Source organism: Cebus imitator, unplaced genomic scaffold (assembly GCF_001604975.1).
Source record: "Cebus imitator isolate Cc_AM_T3 unplaced genomic scaffold, Cebus_imitator-1.0 Scaffold376, whole genome shotgun sequence".
NCBI classification, from domain to species: domain Eukaryota; kingdom Metazoa; phylum Chordata; class Mammalia; order Primates; family Cebidae; genus Cebus; species Cebus imitator.
In genome coordinates this window covers 1,903,711-1,913,140 of record NW_016107691.1, presented here as the reverse complement: position 1 = coordinate 1,913,140, position 9,430 = coordinate 1,903,711, and the positions used below count along the sequence as shown (strand labels likewise).

The following is a 9,430-nucleotide window of genomic DNA, read 5'->3' as shown; positions in this document are numbered from 1 at the left end:
CCCAGGCTGGAGTACAATGGCCTGATCTCTCGGCTCACTGCAATCTCCGCCTCCCAGGATCAAGCGATTCTCCTGCCTCAGCCTCCCAAGTGGCTGGGATTACAGGCATGTGCCACCACGCTTGGCTAATTTTGTATTTTTAGTAGAGACAGAGTTTCTCCATGTTGGCCAGAATGTTCTCGAACTCCTGACGTCAGGTGATCCGCCTGCCTCAGCCTCCTGAAGTGCTGGGATTACAGGCGTGAGCTACCGCGCCGGCCATAGTCTTTGACGGTAGTAGCTTACTAAGTCTCGTCAGAATAGTAAGCTTTAGGAAACTACCAAAATGCTGTGGGAGAATAACAAAATCTGTTCTCTTTAGTTGACAGAAGCATTAACTGAATTTTGTTTTTCATAGGCCCATTTGGCTAGAAATCTTTCTATATTGCCTGTAGATGTTCAACCTGCTGGGGTGGTGGTAATCTGGTCACAAATGTTCTTAAATCAGCAGTTTAGAGTGGTATTAGTCAAGCAGGGGTGCCAGTGTCTTACTTTTACAAAAAACAGATGGCACTGCATCAGACGTACCTTACTATCTGCCACTGTACAGCTTTAGGATTTGTCATCACCTCCTGGAAGGTGTAAAACCCCAGGCTTCCTCTTCTTGTAGTCCATCTCCCAGATTTGTGACTAAGCCTTTTCATTCTTCAATTCATGATGAGTTCCAAGCTTTATTTCCTCTAGGCACACAGCTTTCTCCCTCCGTGCCTTTTGCTTCCTTTCCCTCTTCTGTCTCTCCTCTGCTCCCCATCCCACTTTCTCCTCTCCCTCCTTTTCTCACTTCTGTCAGTCTAGGAGCTTTGATTACCTACTTAATACTTCAAAGTGCGAGTCCCTCTGATCTCTTGATTCCTTAGTTCTAATCTCATGGGTTTTTGTTGCTGTTGTTTGTTTTTGTTGTTGTTATTTTTTTTTTCATTTTTATTACTTAAAGTTTCATTTTTTATTTAGCTTTCTGACTCTGTGCTTGCGCCTTCAACACTTTCACAACGATTTTCTGCTCCTCGATAAGGAAAGCACGCTTGATCCTGTCACGAACACATTTAGCACACATGGAACCACCATAGGCCCTGCTGACATGTTTCTTTGTTTTGGACAATCTCATAAGAACTTTAGGTCTTACGGCACGAACCCCTCGAAGTCTTCCTGGGCACACACCACATGCTGATTTTGGTGCTTTCCCAACCTTCTTGGTATAAAGGTAAACGATTCTATTACCAGGGGTCCGGGACAGCCTAGTTTTGTTAGAGGCGGTATTGTAGGAAAGCCTACGTCGGTATGTCAAACGCTGGACCATTCTGAGTGCCTGCACACAGCGTCCCCGGAAGAGGAAGAAGACCTTGTTGTTGTTATTTTTAAGAGATGGGGTCTCTCACTCTGTGGCCCAGGTTGGAGTGCAGCGGCATGATCATAGCTCACTGCATCCTTGAACTCCTGGGCTCAAGTGATCCTCCTGCCTGAGCCTCCTGAGTATCTGGGACTACAGATGCATGCCACCAAGCCTGGCTAATTTTGTCTCATGTCTTCTAAAAATTATTTCGTGAAGCCCCTCTGAACCTTAAGGGAAATCTGATGGTGCCCAGGAATCTAACGCTTCCCAAACCATCCTCTTTAGCTGCTTCTAAAATATCTCTGTCGGCCTTTCTTAACCTTTTTTTCTGTTTCCATTCAGTGCCATTCACTTTTTGTTTGTCTCTAAGTTGAGTGCTTGGGGTTTGACAGGTAGTGACGTGTAGTTTGGCATTGTTAACTTGTTAAATAAATACAGTGAAAAGTTTGTGAGTGAAGAATGCTGAGAAGATTGTAATGCTTTGTACAAATAAAGAACACTGCTGTTAAAAATACATATTTTTTTCCCAATAATTAACTATGTATGTGCTGACAGGTAAGTGTCCCCTATATATTAAGTCTAAACATTTATATTAACAAAATACAACTTTTAGGCCAGGTGTAGTGGCTCGCACCTGTAAGCCCAGTACTTTGGGAGGCTGATGTGGGCGGATCACCTGAGGACAGGAGTTTGTGATTAGCCTGGCCAACATGATGAAACCCCGTCTCTACTAAAAATACAAAAATTAGCCGGGCGTGGTGGCAGGTGCCTGCAATCCCAGCTACTCAGGAAGCTGAGGCAGGAAAATCACTTGAACCCAGGAGGCGGAGGTTGCAGTGGGCCCAGATCATACCACTGCACTCCAGCCTGGGCAACAGAGCAAGACTCCATCTCCAAAAATAAAATAAAATAAAACAAACAGAGAATTAACACAGGAAGTGGGCTTCAAGAAGAATGAACTTTATTCTGAGCAATAGACAAAATAAGGAAGAAGTTAGAAGATAGTAGAAATATGGTAAAGAAAGCATATAGCTAGTTTATCTACAAAAAAAGGCAATCAAGAATGCCATTTTCTAATAATAAAGCCAGCTAGAACATGGAATGATATAGAGTAATTGACAGAGGTTGTGACATTGGAACTATAAAGAAGAAAATGCAGGCAATGCAATCAAGGCACATCCCTTGGCTTTTCACTGAAAAATATTCATATGATTATAATAATGTGAACACTATCTTTAATGGTTTTCAACTTTTGGAATCTAACCTAGAGACAAATCACAGAAAACTTAATTATAATTACAAAGTATAAAGGAAATGTTAGCAAACTTAATGTAAAAGCATAGCTTACAGAAGTTGGAAAGTAGACAGAATTAGGAGAGGTGGAAGGATGTGTAGTGGCACTAATACTTTAATTTTAGAAAGTGTACAATCAAGAGACACTATCTATAGATGAATAATAAATAGAGTTTTATGTACCTTATACCAACGCACAAAGAGGCCAGGCACAGTGGCTCATGCCTGTAATCCCAGGGCTTTGAAAGGGAGCCTGAGGTGGTGGATTGCTACAGCCCAAGAGTTCAAGACTAGCCTGGGCAACATGGTGAGCCCTTGTCTCTACAAAAACAAACAAAAATTAGCCGGGCATGGTTGTGCAAGTCTGTCATCCCAGCTATTCAAAAGGCTGAGGTGGGAGGATCACCTGAGCCCGGGAAGTTGAAGCTACAGTGAGCTGTGATCACATCACTCCACTCCAGCCTGGGCGACAGAGCAAGACCATCTCAAAAAAAAAAAAAAAAAAAAAAAAAAAAAAAAAAAAAAAAAAAAAAAAAAAAAAGGCACAAAGATAACCAAAAAGGCATACAAATAAAAAGGTACTATTAGAATGATTGCCTCTGGGGAAGGAACCTAAACAGAGAAACTAAAATTCGTGATGTATTGGCAAGAAGGAAAAGTGGTGCTGCAGCAGAAGTCAGCTAAATCCCCACCTATCAGAGCAGGAGGTCAATACAGGATGTCTAGTGCTGGTAAACCAAGAAGGATTCAGAGAAAATGGATTATTGCATCCCCCCCTTACTGGTCTCCCTGCTTCCTCCCTAACCCCCCTTTGGTCTGTTACTAACAGACCAGCTAAAGAGATTCTTCTGAAAGCGAACTCGGACCTTTTTACCCATGACTTGTCCAATGGCTTGCTATCTCACTCAGAACAAAAGCCAAAGCATGACAATGGTTTACTAGGCCTTATGCCATCATCTGCTTCACCATTCCCCGACCCCTGCAGCTCCTGCTACTGCCCCTTGCTCATTCTGCGCCAGCCCCAGGAGCCTCCTTGCTGTTCCTGGAGCAAACTGGACATGTTTCCATCTCAGGACCTTGGCACCAGCTGTTCTTGCTGCCTAGAGTTATCCTTCCCCAGACATTTGCGTGGCTTTCTCTGTCACCTCCTTCAGGTCCTTAGTCACATGTCCACTTCTCAGAGAGGTTTTCCTTGGCTACTCTATTCGTTTTATTTTTGAGACAGAATCTTGCTCTGTTACCCAGGCTGGAGCGCAGTGCTTCGATCTTAGCTCACTGCAACCTCTGCCTCTCAGGTTCAAGGGATTCTCCTGCCTCAGCCTCCCAAGTAGCTGGGATTACAGGCACCCGCCACCATGCCCGGCTATTTTTTGTACTTTTAGTAGAGATGGGGTTTTGCCACGTTGGCCAGTCTGGTCTCAAACTCCCAATCTCAGGTAATCCACCCACCTCGACCTCCCAAAGTACTGGCTGGGATTCCAAGTGTGAGCCACTGCACCCAGCCAAGAGCAGATTTTCATCTGTTTTGTTGGCTGCTCCATGCCCTGTGTTTAGAACGGTGAGTGGCACACAGTAGGTGCTTGTTATGGGATGAATAGTGTCCCCCAAAATTCATATGTTGAAATCGCAGCCCTCACTACCTCAGCATGTAGCTATGTTCGGAGATAAGGTCTCCACTGAGGTGATTAAATTAAACTAAGGCCATTGGGATATGGCCCTGCTCCAATATGACTAGTGTCCTTAGAAGAGGAAGAGACACCAGGGACTCACATGCACAGAGCGACAGCCAGGTTTGGGGGCAGCAAGAGAGCAGCCATCTGCAAGCCAAGGAGAGGGGCCTGGAACAGATCCTTCCCTGATGGCCCTCAGAGGAAACCAGCCCTGCCAGCACCTTGATCTTGAACCTGCAGCTGCAAAACTGCGGGAAAATCAATTTCTGTTGTTGAAGCCACCCAGTAGTATTTGGTGATGGCAGTCCGAGCAAACAAACGTGGTGCTCGACAAATATGTTGTTTAAGTAAATGGATAAACAGGTGAATGTATATGGCAGAAATAATTAGAAAAACCCAAACCAGAAACAATTAAGTGGCAGCTCTTAGTGAATGGGACTACAGGTAGGTAGGGGCAGGGTATGAGATAGTCGTTTTCTCTTATGAGTGATTTGTATCTACATGAATACATTATTGTGATGATTATCGTCATTATTATTATTTTAGGGATGGGTCTTGCTGTGTCACCCAGGCTGCAGTGCAGTGGCACAGTCATGGCTCACTGCAGCCTCAACCTCCCAGGTTCAAGCCATCATCTCGCCTCAGCCTCCTGAGTAACTGGGACTACAGGTGCACACCACCACACCCAGCTAATTTTTTAAAACTTTTTGTAGAGGTGGGAGTCTCGCTATGTTGCCCAAGCTGGTCTTGAACTCCTGGGCTCAAGCAATCCACCTTCCTTGGCCTGCCAAAGTGCTGGGATTATAGGCAGGAGCCACCTTTCCCAGCCCAATGCATTATTTTAATAAAGATTTTTTTTTTTTTTTTTGAGACGGAGTTTCGCTCTTGTTACCCAGGCTGGGATTACAGGCACACACCACCATGCCCAGCTAATTTTTTGTATTTTTAGTAGAGACGGGGTTTCACCATGTTGACCAGCATGGTCTCGATCTCTTGACCTCGTGATCCACCCGCCTCGGCCTCCCAAAGTGCTGAGATTACAGGCTTGAGCCACCGCGCCCGGCTTTAATAAAGATTTTTAAATGTTAATGTTTTGAAACAGGGTCTTGCTATGTTGCCCAGGCTGGAGTGCAATGACTATTCACAGGCTCAATCATGGCACACTAGAGCCTTTAATTCCTGGGCTCAAGAGATCCTCCCACTTCAGCCTCTGGAGTACCTGGAACTACAGATGAGCACCACCACATCCAGCTTAGACATTAATCTTTTAAAAGGGGGGTTTACAGAACAAAAAACATAGGTTTGTGAGGCTTTATATTAGTGGTGCTCCATGAGGGTGATTTTGCCCCCTTCCTAAGGGACATTTGCCAATGTCTAGGGACATTTTTGTTTGTCACAACTTGAGGGAGTGTTACTGGCATGAGGGACACTGCTAAGCATCTTACAATGCACAGGACAGCTTGCCACAACAAAGAATTCTTCAACCCAGAATGCCAATGGGGCAAGGCCAAGGAACCCTGCTTTACATAGATGATCATAGATTCATAACAAGTTATTAGGGAATGTTATGGCTGTTTAGTAAATAGAGTCAACCTGTGAAAAGAATATAATGTACGAAACCTACCATACTACACCACAATCCATTCTTTTTTTTTCTTTTTTTGAAATGGAGTCTTACTCTGTGACCCAGGCTAAAGTGCAATGGTGCGATCTCAGCTCACTGCAACCTCCACCTCCTGGGTTCAAGCAATCTTCCTGCCTCAGCCTCTGAGTAACTGGGATTACGGGCACATGCCACCATGCCCGGCTAATCTTTGTATTTTTAGTAGAGATGGGGTTTCACCATGTTGGCTAGGCTGGTCTCGAACTCCTGGCCTCAAGTGATCCACCCGCCTTGCCCTCCCAAAGTGTTGGGATTACAGGCATGAGCCACCGTGCCCCGCCCCACAATCCATTCTTTAGTTCATTGGTAAGAGAAAAATTCTGGATCAAGTGGTAGTTCCTAAGGCAGTGCTAGGAACATAGGAAGCATAGTAAATACAGAGTTCTTTACTGACTTCTGTCCACATGTCCTATACAAGCTTTCATTATCTACAAATGCAAATCCCATATTGCCTCACTCTTCACTGCCTCTTCCTGCCAACCTGATTCCTCCCCTTGCTCTTCACGGGTCAGCACTCAACACTACTGCCTTTCTATTTTATCCTAAACCCCAATTCCAACATTTCTCCCAGACCACAGCTCATGCTGTAATGCCTTCTCTGCATCTCCTTTCTGTCATTTACACAGCACCTCTTTGATGAAATCCTCTCCAACTTCTTGGAAAAGAGTGAACAATTTCTCCCTGATTCCATCTTGCATAAAACCACAACCCTCTTCCTTGCTCAACAACCTAACAAAAGCACTAAATAAATATGAAATGTCTGGAAGTGTTAGGTGTTTAGTTTCTTGTATACTCATGATAAAGGTGTCTGTGTTCATGTTATGTCCAGCTGGAAGTGGTTTAGACAAGTGTCTGCTGATCCAATCTGGGAATATGGTTTCTAAGGAGGGGTTTGAGAAGGAACAAGGGCGTCACTGTTCCATGCTACTACTCGGGACATTAGTTTTCACCTTCAACAGCAACATTTTTTTGCTGCCAGTTACTGTGAGCTTGCTAAGGAGGGGGAAATGTCCTGTTTCAGAATCAATGCACTGTGGAATATTTGTAAAAGGAAATACAAAAAAGCTGTAATAGTGGTTACCTTCAGGGGAAGGAACAGGAGAACTTGGAAATAAGAGAAAAAGAGAGACCTAATTTTCAGTGTATGCCCTTTTATAACTTTGGAACTTTGGTCCATGTGCATATATTGGCTATACAAAAATATTAATTTTTATATCAGTATATTGTACAAAACTATACATTTTTTGAGATGGAGTCTCACTCTCATTGCCCAGGCTGGCATGCAGTGGTGCGATCTCGGCTGACTGCAACCTCCACCTGCCGGGTTCAAGTGGTTCTCCTGCCTCAGCCTTCTGAGTAGCCGGGATTACAGGCGCATACCAACACACCTGGATAATTTCTGTATTTTTGATAGAGACAGGATTTCACCATGTCAGCCAGGCTGGTCTTGAACTCCTGACCTCAGATGATCCGCCCGCCTCGGCCTCCTAAAGGGCTGGGATTACAGGCGTGAGCCACCGCGCCCAGCCATAGCATGAGCCACTGCCCTCTGCCAAGCTATACTATTTGGATCTTAAACCAAACCTCTACACAGCTACAATTGGCTGTAAAATTATCATATTTTTTATATTCAAAACTGAAGTATTAGATACATATTTCAGCAGTCTATTAGACTCTGAATCCCAAACTGTGAAAAAACTAAAAAGAAATAAGGTCAGGTGCAGTGGCTCACACCTGTAATCCCAGGACTTTGGAAGGCCAAGGCAGGTGGATCACTTGAGCCCAGGAGTTTGATATCATCCTGGGCAACATGGTGAGATCCCCATCTCTACAAAAAAGTCAAAAAATTAGCTGGGCATGGTGGTGCACAGCTGTAGTCTCAGCTACTTGGGAGGCTGAACTGGGAGGATTGCTCAAGGCCAGGAGGTCGATGCTGTAGTCAGCCATAACCAACACCACTGTACTCCCACCCAGGAGACAGAGGGAGACTCCGTCTCAAAATAAATAAATAAAATTGGAGCTCTGAAAAAGTTGCAGTGACAAAATTTTAATTACATTTCAATGTATAATATATAATTGATTGATCAAGACTTTTAAATACTCTAATACAGATGACAAGTGAAGACCATTTTATTAAGGAATAAATAGCTCCCTGTCTTGTTTTAATTTGGGTGTAATAATGACAGAGACCAAATACTTTGGGGTAAAAGAATGCTTTATTGAGAACTCATTTTCCTCAAAATTTCTGCATTTTCCCAGTGACTGTAAGACCAAATGTCACATTTTTTTTTTCTTTGAAATGGAGTTTTGCTCTGTCACCCAGGCTGGAGTGCAATGGCATGATCTCAGCTCACTGCAACGTCCGCCTCCTGGGTTCAAGTGATTCTCCTGCCTCAGCCTCCCGAGTAGCTGGGACTACAAGCATGTGCCACCACGCCCAGCTAATTTTTGTATTTTTAGTAGAGACGAAGTTCCACCATATTGGCCAGACTGGTCTCGAACTCCTGACCTTGTGATCCACCCACCTTGGCCTCCGAAAGTGCTGGAATTACAGGCGTGAGCCACCGCGCCAGGCTGAATGTCACAAATTTTAAACATATACACACGCATCGAAATTTCCCTTGTCCAAACTGAGCCTCTAATATGAAGATACACTCCTTTTTCATCTGACCTCTAAGGCATGTCTAAATTTGAGAATGTCTACCAAACCTCTGGTCATCCAAGATAAATCTCTTTTTTCTTTATTTCTTCTAAAAAACAAACAAACAAACAAAAAACAAAATGGGATACATGTGCAGAATGTGCAGGTTTGTGGAACCAACCCAAATGCCCATCAATGATAGACTGGATAAAGGAAATGTGGTACATATACAGCGTGGAATACTATGCAACCATAAAAAGGAATGAGATCATGTCCTTGGCAGGGATATGGATGTAGCTGGAAGCCATTATCCTCAGCAAACTAACACAGGAACAGAAAACCAAACACTGCATGTTCTCACTCATAAGTGGGAGTTGAACAATGAGAACAAATGGCCCCCATTCTAGTATATCTTCCCCTGGTAAGTCCAGGAAATTGGCTTTCATTCCCATTGATGAGCCTTACCCTACTGGCACCTCCCAACACATCTTGCTTCTAATCTCTGAATTCATTTGCACAAAAGCTAAACTGAAGACTAATTTTCAAAAGGTGATGTGAGTATGTAAAAAAATAGAAGAAGAAGAATGTGCTTTTTAACCTTTCTCCTCTAAATGAGGAAGGTGTCAGGCTAAGTAGAATCCCAGCCATGCTATCTACCTTACCTGGAGCTATTCAGTATGCTTTCTGTCCCGCTACTCTCTGTTTTTCTGTTCTGGGTTAGATAGATATCCCACCAGTTGTTAAATTTATCTGTGGAAATTTAATCTCTCTAATCCTTTTTTTTTTTTTTTTTT

At 43.7% G+C, this 9,430-nt stretch overlaps 1 protein-coding gene across 1 annotated transcript; it reads right to left on the bottom strand.

The window, feature by feature from the left end:
- Window positions 1–945: 945 nt before the first annotated feature.
- LOC108288551 (60S ribosomal protein L34) lies at window positions 946–1,377 on the bottom strand. The gene has a single exon (XM_017507526.2). The coding sequence runs from the start codon at window positions 1,334–1,336 to the stop codon at window positions 983–985; it is 354 nt and encodes a 117-aa protein (XP_017363015.1). The 5' UTR covers window positions 1,337–1,377; the 3' UTR covers window positions 946–982.
- Window positions 1,378–9,430: the final 8,053 nt, after the last annotated feature.

What these genes read in the sequence shown, in the direction of transcription:
- LOC108288551 (XM_017507526.2), bottom strand. Translation starts at nt 1,336, where the DNA reads ATGGTCCAGCGTTTGACATACCGACGTAGGCTTTCCTACAATACCGCC.